Raw genomic sequence first — 25,820 nt, 5'->3', positions numbered from 1 at the left:
ATTATTGATCGGACGTAAAGAGTACACTCTCTCGGGAACATAAAAAAGACAAAAATGTGTTACGTGTTTAACTTTTATCCTGTACGCTCGTGAAGATAGAGTAAAGTTTAGTTCGTTTTTATCGAGTTTTGAACTTTTCTTTGCAATGGTCAGTTGGATTAACTGTTGTATAAAAAAGATAAATAGGTGACCTTATTTAATAAAACTTCAACTGTTGCTTCAATTAGTTGCATTAGGCGCAGCAAGCGAATACTGATTAAGAGCACTTTTTTCTTAAATTTTGAGCTCTTTGCTCTTCCCCTGCCCTTCAAAATAAATATTGAGCAAAAACTCAATTACTATCATAACAATGACTTCCGATAGATTCCTGTAATAATTGTAATATTGTGTAATAATTAAAAAGGAACAGACCTTATAAGAACAAAACACATTGACTTTTTAACTCGCAAATGTGACGAACCAAGATTTTTTTCTATTACAGATTATTCTCCACGTTCCCGCAAACCAAAGATTACTTCAAGATGATAAAGAATCAGACCGAGGAGCAGTACAGTCAGAACCCTCAGTTCAAGGCGCACGTCATCAACCTGATGACTTCCATCAACCTTGCTGTGAACACCATGAACCAGCCCGAACTGGTCGCCGCTATGATGAACAAGATCGGAGAATCCCACCACAGGAGACGCATTAAGGAACAGAATTTCCATGTAAGTGTTTAGCAAATTTTAATATTGTCGTGCAAGTCTTAGATAGTAGGTAGTTGTCACGTTCTTTTCTCGAATTATTTAGACGGACTTTTGAGTTTCTTCGGACGTACAGATTTCTTCAGACGCATAGATTTCTTCATTTGTTATTTGATTATGTATAGTTTACCTAACAACATTGCTACATAAGGATTTTCCCGCAAGAATTTTTTTCCTTAGTCATGTCTATAAAATATAATGTATAATATGATTTTCAAAGTCTGTATAATGAAAAACTTAACTTAGGTTAGCCTCAATCTACAGCCAATTTAATGAGTATATCTTTTTCCAAACGTAATTTAATGAGTAAGTATATCTTTTTCCAAACCAGTTTAGTCATCCTTGATTGGGATCTAGTTAGCAATTACTCTGATTTCAAAACATATATAACCTTGAAACATTTAGATATAAATGCTATTTCTAAACAGAAACCTTACAAACGTGTTCGCAATTAATAATTACGCGGCATTAATAATTGAACATAGCTAATTCATTTCGCGTTCGCCACAAATATGCCGCGACGCATTTACATGTTAAATGTATGGATTAATACCGGGTGCGGTTGCTTCCTATACTACGATATGCTTCCGTTTTACTGTGCTTCTATGAATTATCGATTTAAAGGAATATTGAAGAAAAACATAACTGTCTTATAATTACATATTTAGACAGATTAAAGACTTTTTTTCAAGGGAAAAGTGCACACATGAGCAACGTTTTATTTGTAGAGATGTTTATAAGAACGAAAAAAAATGTTTTACCTAAGATATATAAATTTGGTATGCTCCTCATTTTCTCTATCACAAATAATAAAAACAAAACATAAAATGTTTTCACAAAAATTTCGAGAATTAAAATCATGACACAATTTCCCCAAGATTAGTCAAATCGAACCGGAGATTAGAACTGCTTCAATCTCCCTCATAATCAAAACCTCTCACACAGATCCTTAATACTGTATTCTTTTCTAGGAACTGAAAGAAGTCATCGTAAAGATGTTCATCGATGTTTTGAAGATGGACGACGCGACGCTCGGCGCGTGGAGCAAGACCGTCGACTTCTGGTACAAACACATATTCGAGACCCTCACGCAGCCGGAAGGCACTAGATAACAGCTCTAGATCATATTGTAAACCACTTACAATACACTAGTTTAGTACAATCGCTCCGTGAATGGCAAACTCTTATTTGATATTTTACGATGATGGGAAAATTACTTGGACGCTACAATTGGTACGTTTTCGACAATGAAGTTTGTTCGGCTAAACTCGACGTAATTGAATTTAACGGTTTCAATTACCTTTTGTGTTGATGGTAAAAACATTGCGTTTTTATATTTATCTAATTATTTTTGACGGTTTCCAGCGTTGTACTCGCTACGCAAATTACATACATGTTTTTTGTTATTGTTTGGACAATAACGTTTATTGCGAACGTTAAATAATACGACGCACTAGAATAGATTGAACATTTTTTCTAAATCGCTATTCAAACTGGAATAGAAAAATATTTCGTAAAATTCTGACAGCAAAGGTAATTTTCCTTTCATCCTTTGATTCTGGTCTTTGTGGCGTAACATTAAGAGAATTATTTATTGACTAGTCACTCTCACACGGTTTGCCTTTCGCGGTGAAACAGGCTGAATCATTCATATTGCTATACTTATAAATGTTTATAAACAACTAGTGTTGGAGCTGACTATTGATTTCTTTTACATTTTATTTTCTCGACTAAAATACACTCCGTATTTTTATTTATTTTTAGACGTAGATCGTTTCAGAAAAGATTACCTTTCTGCTTGAATATAATAAATAATATATCATATTTATTATGAATGAATGTTCGTTTTAATTGCCCTTTAATTATTTTCAATGTTGTCATACCAAAAAATACTTTTAACTGTTCTATGAATGTAGCATTCTAAATGTTTTTCTAAATGTCTTCACTTAAGTTATTTAATTATTGCATAGATGTACATTGACTATTTTAATAAATAAGATGCATTTAAGATCGTAGGTTAGAAGAATGCTTCAAACATCTTCCATTTTATTGCATAGTGTAAATAGCTATATTTAATGTAAATAAAGCTGTGGATTTTTGTACATTGTACACTTGTTAAACCATAAATATATTATGTAAATACATATTCAATATTGTCAACGATTTTAATTATTGATTCATTAAATTTTATATTAAAAACTGAGTTTATTATTACCTTATCGAAGTCTACTCATAGTCTACAATAGTTACCAGTCTGCTGTAAAACGCAACTGTTTAACTTGGAACTAAAACTACCCACCTCATATTTATGTCCTAAGTAATAAGAACGCAAGCGTAGTAAAGTCAGTTATTACAGGTAAAGCTATAAAAATACACAGTTCCACCCCATGTGGAAAAATTATACTTTACCACCTTATGTAGGTACTTTGAATTTATTTTATAAGAATCTGGGACTAAAAAAGCCCTTTCGTTCCTAAGAAGTATATTAGGTACGGCTTAAAGGTTTTAAATTAAAAAATGACAAACTTAAACTTACTTACTTACTTAGACTTAATTTCTTCTAAATCACAGGCAAATCAGCTACCTTCTATGAAATGTCATAAACACATTTTAGTAAAGAAAAACGACATAGTGACGTCACAATGTCTTATTTTCGTTAGTATTCGTATCATATCAAATGAGTGCCTAATGAAATGTTTCAGTCTGCAACAATTACAATTTCAATATTATTTCTAAAAAACATTGCACCGCATGAGCATTTTGAATGAACCTCATAATAAGTGTAGGTACTGAACTAATCAGTTTTCGTTAACCCAGTCAACTTCCTAATTTACGGAACCTAGGATAGCTATATTGCAAAATATGTGCCTACATATTAAACGGTTTAAAAAAAATATCTTGTTTTTAAATGAGACGAAATTAAAAGACTAGACAAAACTATTTATGATGAGGATGAGCCTCAATTGTTTGTCGCAGGATAGAGTTCCCACAAACGAATTTAAGTAATTAATTGTGAACATTATGTTCGTACAATATTTCATAGTTACAAAGACATTCTTATGTAGGTACTTGACCTATAAGATTTTTAAAACACATAAGTTTTAGTTGAGATGTCGTCGTTAATTTTACCAAATAACGACGGCGGCCATTGCGCGTATTGCGTGTTCGATTCCCACACGAAACTCATAATTTGCGGGTTTCGCAGATACCTGTAGGATCTTTTGTAAAGATTGCAATGTGTATTCGTGTGCATGTACCTGTGTCTTTGATTAAACGCGTTTGCATATTATGTCTTCGAGTCCATTCCATATGTTTGTTTTGTTAAGTATAATTATTATTTTATTACTTAAGTTAACCTACTTTTTTTAAATGTTCCTAGCTTTTCAGATATCTATCTAGAGGTAGTACGCAATATATAATTTCACACTAATTTCTAAAACATTTAAACGGATAATATGTTTGCAAGTAAGAATACTTACCTGAAAATCAATATCATCGAGAATGTTACAGCAATATTTAAAACCAAATTGCTCAATTACGGGTATCGATTCTGCGAGCGAAGAGCTCGCAGAAGTAAGACCTATTTAAAAAGCTATTCTTCTTCTAAGTAAATGTCTCCATTTTACCTTATTTTGTAAGCTAAATACAAAAACGATTTAGAGAAGGTAAGTATGTGAGAAAAGTAACGAGAAAATTGAGAAACTCCGCCTGTTTTTGAAGTCGGTTAAAATGTAGGAGCTAATAAAATATTGACAAGGGTTTAACTGATAGAGATGAACCATAGCCTAACTTTCACGTTCATTTAAAAAAGTAATTGGGACCAATACTTAGCATCGTGTTGCTATATAACCATACTTACTCGTTATAATCCTCGAAGGCATCATTTTAATATCAGAACAATGGGCTGCTTCACAAAAAACGTGTACATAAATTATTTATATACAAATCATCGTATATATTTTGCGTCTAAACCTGTAACGAGATGTACGTTAGAGAGGCGGCGACGGTCCGCGTTAAATATGCAGCAGGCTGAATAATGCAAGCACTCGTCGTGCTCTAACGTACTCTATGGACGGTTTGCGAGACTCGGGAATTTTATTATACAGCCAAGCATTACTTAAGACAACGGTTTGAATCGTGAGTGCTTGTGAATATATTTGGATTTATTACGCGTAATGGGTGTGGTTTGGTGATCGATATATTGTTAGGGAGTCGAACTCTGAAGAATGTGAACCAAGTTAATTTATTTTTAAAGCCAGTTGCTTTCATCGCTTATTACATACAATGGACTTGTAGCAATGACTATGCTTCGTGCATGCAAAGAAAGACATTTCAAGAGACTTCCCGGTTTAGCCCCTAGTGGCTTGAACATTGTTAAGTCTGAGGAGGAGATAAAGTTGTAGTACCGAAGTAAAGTATTTGAGTCTAGCCTTAGTCCCAGATTATGTCAGAGTCGGCTTCCATACTCACCGGATGCAGCTGGATATCAGTATTTTACATGGAGAGACTGCCTATCTGACCCACACAACTCAGTTGCCTGGGTTGTAACACGATACGCTTCGGTAAGACTGGTTGTCAGACTTTCAAGCTGCTGGCTACTGTTAAAAATTTAGATCTTTGAAAATGACAGCCGTGACCCACAATTTAACGGGTCTTCCGAAACACGGAGGAACTCGATATGTATAAGATATTCACCTATCCACAGTAAAACCTCGGGAAGCGTAGCTTAACCTCAGAGATCGACCCGCAGGCTGGTGTTGTCTTATTTAAAAAAAATATTATTTGTTTTAAAAAAATATTATTGACCGAGGTGTTAGTTTAGTGTGCGTACCCATTTATCAAAAATCTCGAAATGATTATTTTATTTCTTGTAGCTTGATTCCGATCGAAAAGCGGCGTATTAATTTATATAAAGCATCCATATCTCTATATCAGCGTGTAATTTTTCATATATTACTTTTTACAATAATATGACAGCTTGCCGTTCGCAAGTTCTCAAATTACCAGAATTGAATCGAATTTTCAAAACTTGAACAACAATATTAGTGTTCAATGTTGGGCTCGCAATAAAAACAATAGCGATCGTGAGTTTTCTATTTTTTGTAAACTCAAGCGATGTTTTGGATAAATATGTACATACACTCAAGTATGTAAAAAACAAACCGCAAACCGCCACTTTTTAGATACATGTCAATTAAATTGAATAATGTAAACACTAACCACACACTACACATGTTCTAAGAAAAGCCTCGTTGTTTTCAAGTATTTACAACTGATATTGCGTAACAGCTACATTCATAATAACAATATTGTTCTTATCTTACAAAGCAGTTTAATCGTTAGTTGCTTGTTTATAAATCGAAGAATTTTATGAACAAAATATTATTGTATTATTGTACTAAAAGTGATCTGTGCTTATCTGAATACCAATTAAAAACTTCCATTCTTAATTCGATCAAACTTTGTAAAGGAAAGTGGGTAAATGTGTGTGGAGATAAATAAAACACAATATTTTATTGATTTTTTTTTATTTTTTTTTACAATTAATCAGATAACATACATATCAAACCAGCCGAAGTATGGCTAAACCCATTTATTATCTAAACTTACGAACAATACAAGAAATTGATACCTCTCAAATTCACCTTACTTTAATATATATAGATATATTATAATAATATAATATGCGTTCACTCTACATATATTCTACAACCTACTTACTCATAATCTAAGTTTTGCATAAATTCAAAGTAAATATGCCCAAAAGAAATATTGTTGAACTATGAATATATATTAACTTTTTGGCAATTAATTGAGTATCATTTATGTGCATAGCAAAATTAATTTTCTTTTAACATGTAACTTAGATCTTACTTCATAAAGAGGCCACAAATATAACATGCGTTTCTGTCGTCAGTTCGATTATATAGGGACTTTTTGTTAAACATTATTTATTGCCTATTCTATAAACATTACTCTTATCGAAATGTAAGAAAAATATCCTTACGCAATAACTGAATTAGTCTAGCAGTGCTGTGCAGTGAGTGTCGGGGGTCCACGCGGGTGCTTGGGCGGCGCGCGCGCGTGCCACGTGCGCGTGACGTGCGTGCGCCGTGCGAGCTACGTGCGAGCGACGTGCGCTGAACGCGAGACTCGAGCGTGGCGCGCACGCGTGCCCTCCGACCCGCCTCACCGTTGTGCGTACACATTGCGCTAACAATACGAGACAACATTTCACATAATGATCAAAACAACTATTTGTCATCTACATAAAATTTGCTCCAAATGTTTATATTAAAATATGTCTACTTATTGTAACTTCTAATTAGTTACAGCCAACTTTACAAATAATTGATACATTAGACTCTCAAATAGATCTCTACTAACTATTATTAATTAATGGTAAAAAATAAAGAATAAAAATACTTCTAAACATTGCATTTCAATCACATAAGGTTTAGTTTAAATACAATAATAACATTTTTTAAAACCCGAACATAAGTATTACAAGAACAATGATATCGTTGAGTTCTGGAATGGAAAATAGCACACTTAAATTCACTAACTGTTACACTTACATAATAATTATTGTTCTCCTGCTTTGTTTGTAATATACAATTGCTTTTAAGGTAGTATCAGAAAAATAACAGTAAAATATATCGACTATTTTGATACACTGATAAAATTCATGATAAATCCTTAAATTAACTTAAAGAAAAGTTATAATGCTTGTGTACCAAATAACAGTGCAGTGCGTGTGATAAGTACTGGGAGTCATAAGTCGATAAATAGTTTGATATAGGACATACTATGTGAGGTTATTGAATGAGGTAATACAGATATAAGAAGGTGGAACCGCTGCCGAGGGCGGTGCGGGCGAGCGGCGCGCCCGCCCTGTCGCGCCGGCCACACGTGACATAAACGTATGCGGCAGTGTCTAAAAACACGCCGTTTGCAAAAATAGATGTAAATATGGAGGTGTGTCGGCCGCGGCGACAGGGCGCCGGAGCGCCGCCGGCCCCGGCCACCCGCTACGCTATTATTTGGTACGTGACGGAACACTGACGACCCGGGCCGAGTCGTCGACGGAACATACGTAGAGGATGGTGTACAGATCGATACAAATTCATATTACTATTAAGGCAGCCGTTCATAAACTTACTAAGTGAAACTTCTTACGCATGCCTCATAATTATTACGACCATAATTATATTATTAGATATACTTTAGACATTGAGAATACAAAGTTTCAAATAAATACCAACAAAGTTAATTTGAATAAGAACATAAGGAACACTACAGCAGCAATCAAATTGCGAACACATTTTGTACTACATAAAAAATAATACACAACCCTTTGCGCGAAAAGACTGAAAAGTTCAACTTTTAAAGTCACCATGAAACTCGGGCCCTAGTATGCGATACATGTTTACATTCCGTGCGTTCGTCCAAGATGTGCTTCACATTGTAGCGTACATTATATAGTATTACATAGTATCCCGCAAACGCAACGAAGATGCTTCATAGTACGACCCTCGTGTCACTTTCAGTTAATACTAGGATCTTTAGAATAAATTTTCTCATCACAGAGATTTGCACAGAAAATCTTTTTTTTAGTTTTTATTTTTTCTTTAATATATTTAGCCTATTGATATAATTATGACATAATTTAGTATCTGCTTATGACTTAAGTGTTCCAATACAAATATCAAGGAGAATTAATTATTAATAATATTGGTGTAACCTGAGACGAGACAGCCTAAGTCTACGCTAAACTTATCAATTAGTTATGTTGATATTGTTACAATGAAATACGTCGCTGAAACATGCTTTATATAACTACATTGTACTTTAACTCAAAGGTGGTACCGAAAAATATTTATTTTTTTATTATAAAACAACGCCAATCGTTCATTATTTTAAAGAGATGTCACTCACTACAATACTAAAAAAGGCAATAAATTTAGTATTCATTATTATGATAACTTAAGGCATTACAAATATCAAACTTAACGCACATCACGGGAATCACGGGATATGAATACAACAAAATAATTCGAATTAGAAATGTAGACGATATGCAACGTTGTAAGATCAATGGTGAAACAAACAAAAACAACATCACGTCGTTATGTTCACTTGACATCGGTGGTACATCATGTTTGTTGTGATCAGTGATCAGTCTCCAGCCGTGAGGCGGTCATGTCATCATACATTGAGTGTTACATTACATAGGTACACTTACGTTTGTAATTCATTGATTCATTGGGATCGGTACACTACAATCTGTATATGGTGGGCTTTTTATACACTAATTAAGCGTTGTTCGTTTTGTACAACATAAACCGACAACGGTACAGTACACTCGTATAATGGTCTTCAATGTATTACACCTCGATACATCACTAAAGTAAAAAAATATACGAAGCAGTTAAATATTATGTCTCGTCACATAACAATGTGCCGCTGGCAGTAGGAGACCTCTAATAAAATAAATATTCTCATCCGACTCACTGGACAATATTAAAAATATTTTCTTAATCACAGATATCAGTCTGTCAAAATTTAAATTAAGTATATTTCAGAATTGGATTAGTCGTTCCTCACTTACATAGGATTATTCAAGTACAATCAAGGTACAAAAGTGACTAATATAAGACCGCAGAGTATTGATTTTGACGCCAATAGAAATATCTAAATATTGAGAGGTTATTAGTACTTTAGTGGAACATTAACGAATTTGGTCGTTGGAACTACGCGATTACGTATATATCAAGCACTGTCGTCGAGAGCGATACACTTCTCTTATAGTACAAATGAACATTGAATATAAACAATTTGACACAGGTACAACAGAGATCTAATGAAAGAATAATACGAATATAAACTAGTTTCATATAGGATATGATCGTTAAATTATGCTCGAATATATCACGCGGCGATACATCAATGCGAGAGAGACTAGAGAAGCAGTGTGTGTGTTGTAGTTAGCGAGCAGCAGTCTCGAGTCTACTGCATCAATTAACTGTTGGTGGGGGGTTGGCCTCGGTACACATACATATATACATAAACGCTACTACATACTCTTCCATCAAATGCAACTTGACTCCGAGTGCGGGACGTACACACGTACACGGGCACGGGCGCGTACGCATACGGTGTGCTGCAACGTGCATGCTCTTTGTACGCTCACTGAGCTAACGGATAAATGGCGACTTACTGCTCTATTACAACTATACATAATAGCAGTTAAAATATTCTCAGCAATCACATTTAGTTAAATTACCACATAGAGAATTTAGCTTAGTTCAACATTTTTATCAATGGCCCTCTGTTTACACGTAAAGTCACTCAGTACATTATTTTTATTATTTTGTTTATAATCAGTTGTTTGTGTTTTATCAAGAACACCCTTTATCTTACAGCTATATATTCCAATAATACAAAAATCCATTCACTATAATTAAGGTAAATTTTAGATATTTAAACACTAAAATGTAAAATATGAACATCCTAAATAAACTCTGATATTCCAATTTTTAGGCATTAGCTCAATTAATTAAATATATGATTGAGTGACTATGAAAAAAGAGAAATAAATGCATTATAATAATACTACCCAACCATTCCCTTGTAAAGTTAGAAAGGGTCCAAGCTGCTCGGGCCGAACTATCGTTACCGCTACACTACGTCAAAGCCTTCGTTATTTTATATTTGGTATTCACTTATTCGCACCACATAACAAGACTAGAGGAATGATTGCCTCTGTGTCGACGTCGCGCGCGTCCTCCATCTCAACACGATCCCTCGTAAATAAGGAAGACTAGTTTCTTTGTAGATATCACCTAATGTGTTCTATTGTATTAGGACGTCAACGTCGTAACGTACAAAAATATATATAAATAAAGACAACAAGCAAAACTTTAACCTTACGTTAAATAAAAAGGCCCTCCTGTATATCGTACACACTATCACTAGGTACAATTATGTCGTATTATAAGTAACATCGTCAGTTATGCGCGTAATGCGACGCTAAACGCATCATTAACAAATGGAAAATGATATAATGTCTTTTAGTATGCATCGAGTCAACGTTGTTTGAGTGTAGCTACTTGACAATTAAATGAAAGTGCACAATATTGATAGATATCTTGGTCCCTATGTGATACACAGTTGATCGAGTGAGTACTGTGAGCAGTGGGTGAGTGTGGGTGACAAGGGCTCGGAGCGACGAGTGCGACGACTACGTACTACGTCGAGCTACAGCCCAATACTGTCACGCTACCGAGCCGTCGCCCTTGACACGCTTGACACGCCACGACACAACACTATACTTTATATTTGCGAACACGACTACATCGTTGTATATATCGATCGTTTGTACCATTCCAGAGGTTAAACTAATGAAGCTACAGACATATACTCTTACATGACAAGGTTAATGGGACGGTAGAGTGACAAGCGAAGGGAAGCTATAAAATAAAACGCGTAACGCGCTGTTAGGCGGCATGAGTCCTACGCCATACACAATGCGATTAACAGCTATGGTCCAGTACATTAAAAGCTAATTTGGAGATTACAAAATAACTTTAGAATTTTATTCCGCACTAAGGGAAGTTAATAATTAAGATAATAAAAAATTAAAATTAACAACAATATTATGAGCAAACTACTTGAATAGTTGAGCTAAAATAACACCAGAGCAGCTTGGATAGTCGACGGCGACCTAAGCGTCACCATCATATTAATGGCTCCTATTTGTACGATCAATATTTTGTTGTGATGTCAGAGATCCACGCATTTGATGTAAACAACACAAGCGGTCGTCCAATGGCTTACAGACATCGACTTTGGCATTCAAGTGTTACGGAATAGATGCGAACTAGCGACGCGCGACGCGACGCCCGCGCGTCTCACTGACTCAATAAACCGATTCATTTTAAGGTTACATATTAATTCGGGTAAACTTCATGAAAACCAAAAAAAATAAATAGATAAAAATATTTACATATTATGTAGAGATATATATAGATATATATAAAATGTTGATTGATGAAATAACACTTACAATAAAAGTAAAACATAGCTAAGCTCATTAATGATTACACAAGGCGTGGGCGCGGGCCCCGCTGCTCGCAGCCTTATATTGTCTACAGCTAGTCACAGAGCGGTGCCTAGCGCACAATTCATTACAATACACTTTTGAAAGGAAACGATTACACCTGCCATCGGTTACGGTAACGTACCACAGTTCATTGAGGCACAATCATTGGTTTCTTTTAATTGCTTTTCTTTATTTTATTTTTTTTTTCGTTTTTTTTTATTTTTTTTAATTACTTTACTTATATTTACATCTATGATCGTTATTATAATTACTTTTAGGTACGTAAATTTATTCTAAATAACAGAAACAAATCACGAAAAATGTTATTAAAAGAGAAGCGTGAAGCGTATTAAATTTTTACGAATATAATTCCACAATATATACATATTACAGTATAGACGTATGATATAAATACACAACAACATAATAATATAACACAGACTAAATTGCACATGGCGCAATAATTGTGTGCAGGAAATAATGATGCAGTCATTGAACCAAGAGGAGATTCAGTTAGCGCGGCGCGTGGCCGCTTCTCACAACCTTGTGGCGCTCGTGGCGTCCTCACTAAACACCGATAAACACCACTAAATACCGCTATACCGCTACACCACGACACGACTACACATTTAAAATACGTCCACTTTACAATATGTATAACCATTATTTAAGTACTGATAACTTTAACTGACTAAAAAACTTCAAGGCATAAACTTCTTTCGTCTTTATTCTATGGATGACGTATTCTAAAGGGCACTGGTTTATTATACTTTCCGTTTGATCGGCTTTTCTAATCTTAAAAATGGAAAAAATCTTATAAAAAATTAAATATGACATTTTATTGCTGTATTAAAATTTAAATTTGCACCAGAGTAAACAACTGAGATTTAGGCGTTATCGAATATTGGTGTAGAATTGGACAGAACAATATCAGTTAAAAATAATACCTATACTCTTTATTTATTCTATCAATCGGTAAAAAGAAACACCCTCATCACTTAAATTGAGCTTTAACAATACATAGAATTGACATTTTGTCTGTTTATACGTGCACTATTGTTGCATAGACGTAACACGAATGTTATAGGAACATCAGATCATTAACCCGTACCGCGAAAATAATTTCAAATTTTGGAAGAATCTTTATCAAGCAGTGAAATGCAATCAATTGTTCCGGACATCTTTGATAATCACTCTTTGGCACCTAACATTAAACGTCGTGACAATCTCGATTACGGCCCTTCGACGTGAACAAAAACGGTTCGGTTGCATATTATATTATACGATACGTGCCTTCGTTGATACGAGCGGTGCTTGTGATGAGACACGTCCTCGGCGAAGGACGCACTTTGTACCGTCGTTATGAGTAGAGCTTCGCGTTCAACATAAATTGTATCTGATACAAATCGCAAGGCAACGAAGAATATGCAATGATTAAAACGCAACACTGTCGTCGGTCCCTATAGTAAGATAATACGGTTGTAATGACAAATGCTAATATTGTTTCTAAATGAACACATGACACATCGAAACATTTAACACTAACTACTACAGGTCCGAAGCGATCAGAGTAAACGCACGTAACACGTCCAATATCGCGTAACTAACTTAATTAATTAATTTGTGAAGAGTACTCGAGCCGGAGCTCGACAAGGTACAGCGAATCGCTTACAACTAACTTACGCTAAAATCGTTTTATCATAAAAACACTGGAAGATGTTCGAAATAGTTACAATTTACATTTACTATAAGTCGGTCGGGCGCGTGGAGCCGACCGGCGGTGTAAGCGTGGTGGCGAGCGCCCGGAGTCTCTCGTCGGGCCGGGAGGTGCGCCCGGAGCGCGGCGAGCGGCCCGAGTCCGGCCCACTCGCCGCCGCTCTATTCTAATCCCGTAATTATTGGTAATTTTATATTTTGGCAGAGTATCTCTGTGGCACACCATCAATAAATTAAAAAGTAAATAAAAGTGTAAATAAACTTTATGATAACGAACTTTACCTTACACGTGCAATCGTTGCCGTTAAATATCAGTATGCTTATTGAATTCTACGATAGGACTTAAAATGTAAACTTACAGCTACAGTTATTAATACCGACGAACCTACGGCTACAAGTATATTATTAACAGAATATCTAAAGCATATGTCACTTTGAATAACGTTCAAATTGAGCCTATAGAAAATACCACAAATCTTTTATTTAAATAGATATTGATATGGCTAAATTTAAGTTAGAACTTTATTCTTACCTATACACAAAAGTGTAATATTTAATTACTGTCAATTATAGTACTTTAATAACATTTCTCACAAATGTATGTGTAATATAAAATGATAAAACAATTTTCAATTTATTATATTAGGTTACCCTTACGTTAATCGTATAATCTAGATAATCGTCTCATTATATTAAACATAAAGTGGCACTTCAATCACAAATACTGGAAAAAATTTGGGGAAACGTCAGCTTCGGCGGAGGCCGACCGCCGGCGACCGCGCAACTATGATACTCTCAACAAAATAGATTATCCTTACATTAGGCAAGATACTTTACATCACAGGATTACTGGATTGCAAGGGAGCGCGCGCCCCACCTTGTACTTGCGGCGCGGGGCCACTCCGTGCGCATATAACTATGTATATACTCGTTTGCATCAGACTATATACGGCTTAAAGGAATTTACCGCTACGAGAATGCACTTCAAATCTCATCTTTTACAATTTTGTTACCTTTATAAAAATTACAACTAATCGTACAAGTTTGTTAGTGGGCGAAATGCACTTACACGTTTATTGCTGAATAAAAATATCACTACTGGAAAATGAGGGCTCGATGCGAGTGAGAATTCAAAACAGAAATAAATAATTAAAATACGACAAGTACAGATAATAAAACGAGAAAATAAAAACGAACACGAAAGAAACTCGGAACGCAACAGCTCGACGGGCGAAACAGCAACAGCCCTCGAGCACAACAAAATAAATATACGCTATAAAATAAGGCCACGGGACGAGTGACTGAGGTAGCCCGCGAGGCAACTACTCTATCTGATACCTACATTATTTGGTTGAACACAGACGCGATCCGCGCGCGGTCTCACCGCCCACGGGCCGCGCCCGCCGCGACCGGACTCTAACGTTATAACCTCGATACAGTTTCATTTGCCATTGTATATGTATAATTCTTATATACACTAAATATTCTACATGAACACTTAAAACACAGTAAGATAATATAGTATTGTGGACAGTTGGCTACCGCGACCGCGTCGCGCCGCGTACCACGACGCGATGCGACGCGTTCGACACGATCTGACTAGGCGAATAAAATTAGTCGGTCCCCATACGGGGGACGGTAAAGCGTAATTACAACTAGACACCGAGGGCTCGGTCGCCATCTCACGTCGCGAGGGGCGGTGGTATGCCGGCCGATCGCTAACACTATCTTACACATCGAATTCTCGCTAACATACAAAATTACGCACCTCAGGGTCGACCGAGGCGACATGGACGCCCGCGAGCGAAGTGAGATCGAGAGCGAAGCCCGAGCCGGATCGACACGGACAAATGCATCTGTACAGATCAAGGGGTCCGAGAGCTTAGATGGACTCTCCGCCGAGCAGGTCGGGCGGCAGGAAAGAGTTGAGCGAGGAGGGCGTGGCTCGCTGGTCGTGCGAGTCGGGCCACAGCCCCGGGAACCCGCCCCAGCCGTCCTTGCCGCCGCCGCCTCCGCCGCCGCGCCACGCGCCGCCGCCGCCCGAGCCCAGGTGCTGCAGGATCATCTGCACCTCCGACTCTGCCGGGGACTCGGCGAAGATCGTAGTGTTGCTCAGCACGCAGTTGTTCAGGGCCATCTGGGCCTGGCGGACCGATCATCACACAGGTGTCAGTTCATTATTTAAAACATAAAAGAAATCTTCAGACTTATAGTATGCTTCGGTATTTTTAGCTCACCTTGGCGGCCTCCTCGCGTGTCGAGTAGCGGGCGAGAGCGAGACCCTGGTTCAAGTACAAGTGGAAGTTCTGCAGGGGTCCGTGCTGGACGCAGAGTGTCTTCAAAGTAGACCCATCAATCTGTCAATACAATGCAACATTAGCATTTCTGTTTAAAGCTAATACAAATTAGAACGAAGCGAAATCGTTAATTTACAACAATTTTGCACAAACCTGAGCAGTGAGGTTTTTGAGCAGCAGCCAAGTGGATGTCTGCCAGGAAGGCACGGAGCGCTGCTGAGTATTGCCATGGTGCTGCGGCCAGGCCTTGTTGAGGCCAGGAGGCGCAGGGCGGGGCTTGGTGCCCCAGGCGTCGGACTTCAGGCCTCCAGGGGCCGCGCCGCCGCCGCTAGCTCCGCCGCCGGGCGGGGCGTAGCTCCAAGTGGAGGAGGACAGCGAGCGCTCGCCCCCGGGGGGAGAGGTCTTGCCGCCTAACATGTCAGTGTCCTTGATGACGGCGAGCGACAGCGGCGAGCGCACCACGGAGCCGGGGGTCATCGCCGGGTCGTCTTCCACCGTCTTCATCTGATTGCCCTGTTAGCGTAGTAATGTGAATTGGGATAACGAACCGTCGACTTTATAAAAGTTGTCGACTTTATATTGTATGGAACGTAATTTGGAGGGGAATTAGGTCCAATTTGGAAATAAAAGTAAATAAAATATCTTCTGCGTCTTTGAGAGCCATATAGAAATTAAGTTACTTTACGCAATAGAACATTTTTATTTTCATTCCAAATTGGACAATTTGTGAGCAGCATAATTGAAATCAATGTGTGTACGACTCACCTTCCAAGGCTTGCCGGGTTCGAACTCCGGCACGAGATCATAAACTTGATGAGCGGGGTGCGAGGGCCAGGCGTCCTTGCCGTCGGCCACGTCCGCGCCACTGTCGCCCCAGCCTTCATTACCGCGACCTACTCCCCAAGTGCTGCGCACGCAAAATAATTATAAATAAATATCATTCAACCGAATTGCCAGGTTGTTTACAGACATCAGTCTATAGAAATAGCGCAGTAGGTAGAATTATTTACAACAATATGAGATATCACCACACAGACTTTAGTAACTTTAAATGAAACAAGATATTATCATAAATGTATTCGTGTTATAGTGCAGAAACACAAATGCTAAACAGGAACTGATATTTTATTCAACATGTGAGAGGCATGCGTGCAAATTCTGACGCAAATACTTTGAAATTGAAATATAAGTTTCAGATGCCTAGTTCCCTTGTGACCATGAAAGTTGAATACTGTTCAGTGCGACGCGATTCAAAATACCATAACTGTATCGGGATCGCTAAATATTTATATGATTCGCGCAAGTAAATGAATGCGACCTAAAATACAATCGTCGAAATACATCGGCTATAGAAATCTAAAGTCCATGAAAACGGGGCGATTTTGAAAATAATTATTGAGCAAATTAACCAAGTCCATGATGCTAGTAATTTCTAAACGATTAACGCCTAACCAAGACAAATTTCCTTTTTATATTCAATTAATTCAGTAGTTGTCATAAATAATGTTTTTAGCTATGAACGTACAACAGTTTGAGCATGTGATTTAGTCTCTTATTACTCACGAGTCAGGTTGCAGACCAAGCTGGTTGAGTTGTGGGCTCGTGGTGGACTTGGCAGTGCCCGGGGCACGGCTGAACTCAGACCCTTCGCCGTCCTTGTCGAGGGAAGGAAGTTTCCACTGGTTCAGGCGCGATTGTTGATTGCAGCTCGCGCCGTAAGCCTGTACAACAACAAACATAATGGTTTAAAATAATAGTTGCGGTTAGTTGTACTGTGCTGTAAACTCTCGTTTAAAACCTAGGGGGACTATTGTGTATCTCAGTTGAAATTTGAAAGCCACAATGTAATAGCTATTGTTAAATATTACACAATTAACACATAGGCAGTTTATTTGATATCTATTCAAAATCTAGATATAAAACTGAAAAGAGAAATGTCAAAAATGCTTAATTCTTAAATTCACATAATTATAGTGAAGTACAAATGTTACAAGGTGGTGATTGATAGTGATTTTGTACTAGCACTTACTGCCTGTGAATCCTTAGTGATGGCCATATCGCCAAAGTTGTTTTGCAGCTGCGCCAGAGGGTCGTGGCCTTGCTTGAACAGATCAGTGCTGCCGGCCTGCTGCTGCTTCATGTACAACGCTTGCTGCGTCGCTATTTGGTTCTACACACAAAACAATATATTAGCAAACAATACAACCTTTATACAATCGTTTTATTATAACAGTTTTATATTTCGTTCAAAAATAGTTAAATCGCCATTGAGTTTTGAAATTCAATTATTACACAAACAATTTATACGAAACCCTAATTAACTTGTAAATTATATTTTAATTGTGCCAGCAATATAAACAGTTATCGAAATCAGATCATTTGGAATGATCAACGTGAAATATTATCACAAGTCTTATGTATTACTTACTTGTAGAGCAGTAATCTGCTGTTTAGCTTTAGTAATTTGTACGGAGTACTGCAACGCGAGAGACGAGTGACCCTTGGTCATAGCGAGCGAGTTTTGTTGCAGTAGTTGCTGGAGTACTTTGATCTGAAAATAACATAATATTATAACCATGCCTATTACTACACTATGAATTTAAACTTAATGTTATAAATGCGAATGGTTGTATGTTTATTTCCTAACCGCGTGAAATTACAGAACCGATTTTGATGAAAATTTGGTACAGAGAAAGTTTATTTTTTAACCCGGGATATCGTTTCACGCGAACGAAGTAGCGGGCAGAAGATAATGTCGTATAAAAGGCGTAGTCTACGATGTCATAACAAGCTTGCCATTGGACCGTAAGATTAAGAGAGCAGTTGAAAAGATTCGTTTCGCGGGTCACGGTCTTGCGTTTATGGCTCGCGCACGATCCAATGCGCATTGTACTTTAATACTTGTCTATAAGTCAACCACCATTTTCTTTTCTATCGTTTAGTCTGATGTAACAGAACTATATTATTCAATAATAATGAAGCAGATCAATGGACGCTTCTTATATCAAAATATTCTTAAATAATGAATTAGTTTTCAAGAAACAAATAAGGTCTCAAACTTATGAAAAGTCACTGTTATATGAAGTTAAAAATATTATGTTCTGTGTATTAGAAGTCATCAAATAATAAATTATAAACATCACAATACAATGAGCATATCTACCTGTTGCAACAACTGGTTCAAAAGTACGAGTGTCTGTGGCGCGAGGGGCTGGTTCAATATCTGATGGTTGAGGTATCCGGCCGACACCGCCATCTGAATCTGTTGCACTAACATACGGAGCTGCGCTGCGCTGGGCTGACCACTGTTACCAGTGCCGCTACAAACAAAAAACATTGTTATTTTTGTGAATCATTATTTTATATCGATATCATAACAATAAAGTTTAGCCTCATTAATGAGATTAATGTGATAAAATTTGCATCACACATACCTATTGGGGTTGTAAGATTGATGATGTTGAGCTGCCGGTGGCGGAGGTTGAGTAAGTAGTTTCTGTACAACAGCAGGGGACACCGCGGGTACGGTCGGAGGCGGCTGGAAGGGACCACCGTGGTGGCCACCGAAGTGTTCGTCGCGACGCCAACCGTCGCCTCTAGCATTCGCTAACATCTCCATAGCCTCCTCAGCATTCATGTCGCGACTGCGCAGTGCAGTCTCGACCTCCTCCTTCTTGAAGCCCATCTCAACCAAGAACCTGAATTAATAAACATATTAGTTTGGTACTCAATAACGATCACACAATACTGATTTACGATCGAAGGTCGTGCTTACCTGAACTGCTTGCTATTCCATACCATCTCTTTAGGCAGCTGCTTTCCGAGCGGTCCAGCTTGTGGTGGCTTGGGCCCACCCCACTCACCAATATCATCCGGCCATGCCGTGCCTGGACCAGTAGGCTTCTGTTTAGGTACAGCCCACAACGCAGGTCCGCTCGCATCTGGCCAAGTCGGGGCGTCGCGTTCAGGCCAGGCTGGAGCGTGGGGTTCCTCCCAAGAGCCGTTGCGTTGGCCATGGCTACCCCAGACTGCATCGGGTTTCGTAGGTGTCGGCGGCATACGCTGAGGCCCGGGTGGACCCTGAGGACCACGAGCTGCCATGCCTCCCATGCCGGGGCGTTGTGCCCACAATGATGTGCCGTCATCAAAGCCACCTGGGGCGCGTCTAGCTGCAGGAGGAGAAGGCTCTTCCCATCCAGATCCCTTAATTGGATCCTTGGGGCCTTGTCCTCCCCACTGGTTGACACCACCTCCGGGCATCATCTTGTTAGGTCCGGCCGCATGCTGATGGTGCTGGCTCCACATATCGCCATTAAGGCGTCCGGAGATCCCTCCGCGCAGATCGTGGCGAGGATCGGCTTGCTGCTGGCGCGGGTCGGGCGTACGATGAGGGTCAAGCCTCGGATCAACGGGTCGGTGAGGTTCTCCCCACGCGTTCCAGTCATCCTTCTTTGGCACGCCCCATTGTTGAGCGTGTTGAGGTGGTCCTGCCGGCCACTGCTGCGGCGGAGGCGGGCCAGTCCAAACATTGGCTGAATCGGCCACATCATCATCCTCGCCCCAAGTGCCACCAATATTGGTTGTGGGTGTATGACCCCAAGGAGTCTTAGCTGCGGGTTGCGGAGGCGGTTGACCCCCGTTTCTCAAGTTGGCTTCCCACAAATCAGTTCCTAGGAATGCGCCATTATTAATATTTGGCTTCCAAGCGGGTGGACCTCCAGCTGTAGGTTCCACCTTTGATCCTGGTTCAGGAGATCCAGGTACATCCCAGTTGGTGTCTTGGTTCACGTGTTGCTAAAATGATAATAAGATGCATAAGATTTGGTTCGGATAAGACAATGAGATTGTTTAATTAGTTGTCTGTTGATATACTTACACCTCCCCAGCCATCCTGGCTAAACAAAGCCTCTCTCATAGAGTTGAGTTGCTCAATCTTAGCAGAGGAAGTGGTGTTGGCGTTATTACCATTGTTTCCATTGCCGGCGGTGGGCCCATTCGAGTTTGGAGTTGAATTAGGCGGATTAGTGCCGCCATTGTTCCCATTGGCGGCATTGTTTGTACCTAAATAAATAAAACACGCGACGATAAGAAAACAAGTCTAAAATTGAATGAAATACGCATTCGTTACACACTGCATTTATTGTGAACTGACCGTTGCTAGTAGGTGCACCATTATTGTTAGGCTGTGAATTTGGCATGTTTGGTGGGGAACTCTGCCAATTTGCAGACGCGGCGCTCGTCGGAGGCATTTGATTACCGTTCCCCTTGTTGCTATTCACTGCAATAGACAATCCCAACAATTACAAACACCTAGACAAAATGAGTGCATAATGTTAGTCGTAATTCTAATCACCATAATTATCTTTTGCCAACAATAGAAGCAAATTTTATTTTGATGACTTCACTATTGAGATGATATTAAAACAACTTACTGTCCGCCTGAGAAGTGGGCGGGCGCTGTGCCGTATTATTCCATTGTTGAGTATTGTTTGTCCCATTATTAGTTTGGCCACTGGAGTTACCGCCCCAATTTCCAGCTGCCAAAGAAAGGATATTTATAAACCTTTATCTAAAACCATTGTAAAATTTTAACTTGTATTGCAGCTGCATTAATTACCGCCAAATATTTTTAACTGATTTGTTTAAGATTTTAATTTGATAACTGTTTTTAATGATAATTGAAATGTTAAAATTGAATGGAAATGAGTAATGTCCATTTTATTATAGCAAATACTGTGGTTGAGGCAGTAACGGCAGTAGTCGTGACCCAGGGCATAATATGATGATGTTTACTTGAGTTGAAAATTGAGAGTCCACTAGGCAACGCAGTAAGCAGTGGATGTAACGTGGGTGCGAGGTGTGTACTTACCGCTGTTGTTGGAGGCGGGCGGGCTGCCCCAGCCGGTGGCTGCGTTCAGCGAGCTCTCGCCGCCGCCGCACAGTCGCAGGCGACGCGGCACGCCCCAACTGTCCACTTCGTGGCTCTTCGACATATCCTTGATTATTCGATCCTCGTTTTTCGTGAGTTCCAACATAGCATCGAAGGTGAGATCACCGTTTGCGAACGTTCGCAAAACCGTCTTTTTGGCGGGTTTGTCGTAACCAACTTCCGATTCATTATTGTCATGGTATGTCTTTACAGACTTGTCTTCTTTAGTGATTCGAGTTTTCGTTTTGGATATCATATTATGAGCAGACTTGTCGTTTAGTAGTTGCGTATCGCAAGGCTCATCTCGTATAATACAAACTGAGGATTTAAAAGCGTAATCAGACTTGTTCATATGCTCCGGCGCTCCAAACGCCATCTTATACTTTAAGTTAAAGCTACTGAAATATGGGTCACTGTATGAGATACCCTGGACTGTTATGGCGTTAATCGTTAAAGGAATGCAGTAGTTAGGCGTTTCGCCAATCATTTGGTTTTGTTGGACACTATCAACAAATTCTACATTATAAATATTTAAATCTACCATTTTTACACTAGCTTCATGACTTTCATTCTTCTCTTCGACTCGCTTAAAAGCACCAAAATTATTTGTGTTCACCACCAACATCGAGGTGGAGTAATTACATTGCATTGGTTCGGTAACAGTATTAATATTGGAGTAACAATTATCCTTAATTAGATGTCGAACACATAATATTACAGAAACATTAGACATCAGACAATTATTATAAATAGAATAATTTTCTACAGTTTTCACCTAACATTATACTTATTTTCACAGATAGCATATTGTTTCAATTATAGACTAAGTAACAATGGTTCGTAGTGATGCAGTCAATAAAGCAGGTAGCAGTGTTTAGTGCCTCTATGGCAGAGGACAGGGTGAGATCACCGCTGGAAGCTGCTGCTGCGGACTCGCCTCCTAGCCCCGAGTGGCCCAGCCCTATAAACAATCCACAATGTTCTATCATCATCAAACACTACCAAACCACACAATGTAACAAAATAGAGAACACAACTAATATTTCAAAAATCCATTAATTTTACACTTTCTACACAAATCAATTCATAGCTATCTAATTAGTACCAAATAGATTCCTTTTTTTAATCATCTAGATCAATTAGAAGCATTCCAAGTCCCCTTAGTAACAGGTTTATAGCATCTCTTCTCTGTGTTGTTCTAATTTTTATTTCATGTAACAACTATGTAGGTTGAACTCTCAAAATGTGCTCAGTTAATGGTGGGACTTAACTTGGGTATTTAGGTTGGCTGTTTGTCATGATGTCTCATTTACCTTACATGATGGGTTATAACCCGAACTATAAAAAATTACTACACTAATAACCATGAGAAAAATTGGGTTAAAATGTGCTTGTGATACGGAAGTATCTGAGCAATGTAAGTAATCAAGCACAATATTGAGCGATTCCTATACAATAAGATATAGGTTCATACAGATTGCCAAACTGCAAAATTTCTTTGTTGTTCCCTTCATTGGGCAAAATTTTTGACAATAAAAAAATATTAAAAGATTGATGCTAAATATTCACCTTATAGGACGGACGAGAGGCTGAGCTGTATATCACAGATAATGCGGGCTCGGCAGATCCTTTGGAGCAGCTTTGCAGTCAGCTCGTAACGTTTCAGATTATCTGTACACAAAGGATTCATATTTCACATTTCTTATTAGTTGACATTAACGTAAACAATCAATATAATCAGCAGGTATTTTACATGTTTCGAATATTTTTAGTACAAGTATATTTTTGAGGTTATATCAAGGATCAGAAAATAGACAGGTCAATTGGATCGGTGCCTATAGCGTAGATAGATACCGTTTATATCACGGGCCATGGTAACATCAATACAACACTTATAACTATGTATTTGCGTCGCAGTGATACGATAAAGACAATCTTATATCATTTGCATCAAAAATCATGATGGTGTTTCACAATACGCCATTCCAAAATGTATTCATTGTAATACGACGCAAGTACTTACCGACCACACTGTGATTGTTAGAATAAAACGTTAAAATATCACAATTCCCATTTCAATTTTCACATTCCTATAAAAACCAATATTCTTTTCTTACATTATATACTTATGTATTTGTATATTTCGGCCTTGAGACTCGACGACTCGATGTTGAATATCTACAGTCGTATACATGTATCTATCTATGCTATATCATCCACGGTACCTATCTATATCTAGAGTGAAAGTTAGCACGACCCATATCAAAAGAATAAAGCAAATATTTTTGAAACAAATTAGTACTTCGTGTACACAAACACTTGATTGACGTAAATATTGCAAAACTTCCTCAAAAATCACACTTTAATCAAGCAAAAATACAAAAAATCTTACGTGACACGACCGAGCACAACGGTGTTATATTACTAGGAGGAATGAGACAGAAAATTAAACATGTCGCTGACATCCCGTTTGTTAGAGGGAGAAAAAACATACGCCTGAGAAAGCGATGCCATAAATGCTCAGAGCGATCAACGACGACATAATGTACTATTTCTAAAAAGTAACATATTTTAGCCCTTACCTCCGTTTTGTAATGTTGTTGGCACATAAACTTAGAGATTTATATAAAATCACAATCCCAAACCCCCGAGAACACGGCTTCGACGGCTGGATGGAATGATTTCGTCGTCGGGGTTCGCACGGAGAGCTGCGAAACGCTACTAATACAAAATGGGCATCACCGTAACTGGAATACTGAGAGTTGACGTATTTTTATCATGGCCGGGTTATAGCAATTTACTATACATACCTAGCTACGTATAGCATTCAATATGCGGAGGGTATTATCTATAGTATCTATCTATAAGTGTGTACCTACAATAATACCGTACGAATACATACCTATTTTTATACTGCATGTACTTATATCTCTATAACTATGAAACATTCAATGAAGGTTTTGTGAATTGTAATTGAAATAGTAGTCCATATTAGACAAATTTAACATTGGCTGAAGAAATTAAAGTAATCGAACGATTGTCAATATTATTCAGAAGGTTGAGGTACCAAGAATGAAGCACAGGTTTATGATTTTTGTAATGGGCGTCAAGTAAATCGCGAACGCGCTCTGTGTTTTAGTTATTGTCAGGTTGCAAAATAATTATGTGAGAGTCTGAAGAAAAGATGTGGTGGTCGAAATTTAATGTTCAGTAGCTGCTAATGGAGAATAAAAATTAGTTGAGTGTTTTTTGATATTTGTCTCTGATTAACAAAATAAAATTGTAGGTAGGTACTTAGTGCTTGGTACATACGCATAGACCATTCAGCGGAATGTTAAATAATAAATTGTCTTAATTTAAAGAATTTCGACATTAAAAATAAAGAGAAATATCTTTACATATAAAATATATATTAGACGCTAATAAAAATAAACATAATTACAATGTACAAATTGCCATTGCAAAAAGGTACCTTGAATTGAAAACAAGTAGGTACCTAGTCAATAAATTTAAAAAACACTATCTTGGAAGGGGTAAAGTTGCAACAAAATTTGTGTGAGATATTGCACAAGTGAGACTACCCTGCACAGGCTAACATTTACCTAAGCTTAATGTTGATATTTTTTATTCACGGTAAAATCATAACCCATACTAACTTGTGGCTTGGGCCCAGACAGTGGATGGTAGGAGAACTGACATGGTTTATTTTTTTTTAATAAGTTGGTTTTTCAACTATTATCCCACAATGTGAGTAATAAATTATTATGACTTACGTTAAGATTTGTTCGAAAAATATTCAAGTACCTATTTTCCTTATGAACATATTACAAATATTAAATTAATTGTTTTCATATTTATTTAAAAATATGAAAAAAACCGGTCTAAAAACTAAATGGTCGATTGTGTAGACGTTGATGACTTTATTTTATATGGTTGCAGATAGTTCGTGCACGAGGCAATTGAATGCTATACATATCTGTTGACTCCTGTGATTCGGCAAATGTAAGCCTTACATTATAATAAAGTTCTTA

At 38.0% G+C, this 25,820-nt stretch overlaps 2 protein-coding genes across 10 annotated transcripts in view; one reads left to right on the top strand and one right to left on the bottom strand.

Annotated features, from left to right (window-relative positions):
* LOC142974721 (globin-like) overlaps positions 1 to 2,942 on the top strand; it is a 40,528-nt gene extending 37,586 nt beyond the window's left edge. For all 4 annotated transcript variants that reach the window (XM_076117202.1, XM_076117204.1, XM_076117205.1 and 1 more), the window contains 2 exons: positions 482 to 707; positions 1,715 to 2,942. In XM_076117202.1, coding sequence (XP_075973317.1) covers positions 482 to 707; positions 1,715 to 1,855 — 367 coding nt within the window. In that variant the 3' untranslated portion in view covers positions 1,856 to 2,942. The remainder of the gene's footprint in view (positions 1 to 481; positions 708 to 1,714) is intronic.
* A 3,312-nt stretch (positions 2,943 to 6,254) lies between these two features.
* Positions 6,255 to 24,713, bottom strand: gw (trinucleotide repeat containing adaptor protein gawky). 6 transcript variants are annotated; one of them, XM_076117192.1, is made up of 17 exons: positions 24,692 to 24,713; positions 24,372 to 24,497; positions 23,359 to 23,460; positions 21,730 to 22,750; positions 21,293 to 21,397; positions 21,013 to 21,138; positions 20,737 to 20,921; positions 19,636 to 20,654; positions 19,295 to 19,558; positions 19,024 to 19,180; positions 18,289 to 18,411; positions 17,890 to 18,030; positions 17,424 to 17,581; positions 16,626 to 16,767; positions 16,014 to 16,373; positions 15,801 to 15,920; positions 6,255 to 15,706 (listed from the first exon to the last, which is right to left on the bottom strand). In XM_076117192.1, exons 4-17 carry the CDS (start codon positions 22,520 to 22,522, stop codon positions 15,446 to 15,448), a joined length of 3,954 nt encoding a protein of 1,317 aa, XP_075973307.1. In that variant the 5' UTR covers positions 22,523 to 22,750; positions 23,359 to 23,460; positions 24,372 to 24,497; positions 24,692 to 24,713; the 3' UTR covers positions 6,255 to 15,445. The 6 variants fall into 6 exon arrangements, with proteins under 6 accessions (XP_075973307.1, XP_075973306.1, XP_075973310.1 ...); XM_076117191.1 differs by lacking the exon at positions 24,692 to 24,713 and having other exon boundaries at positions 24,372 to 24,560; XM_076117195.1 differs by lacking the exon at positions 24,692 to 24,713 and having other exon boundaries at positions 16,014 to 16,364; positions 24,372 to 24,557.
* Positions 24,714 to 25,820: the final 1,107 nt, after the last annotated feature.

This window comes from Anticarsia gemmatalis, chromosome 8, assembly GCF_050436995.1.
Source record: "Anticarsia gemmatalis isolate Benzon Research Colony breed Stoneville strain chromosome 8, ilAntGemm2 primary, whole genome shotgun sequence".
Lineage (NCBI taxonomy): Eukaryota > Metazoa > Arthropoda > Insecta > Lepidoptera > Erebidae > Anticarsia > Anticarsia gemmatalis.
This window is presented reverse-complemented; position numbering and strand designations above follow the sequence as displayed.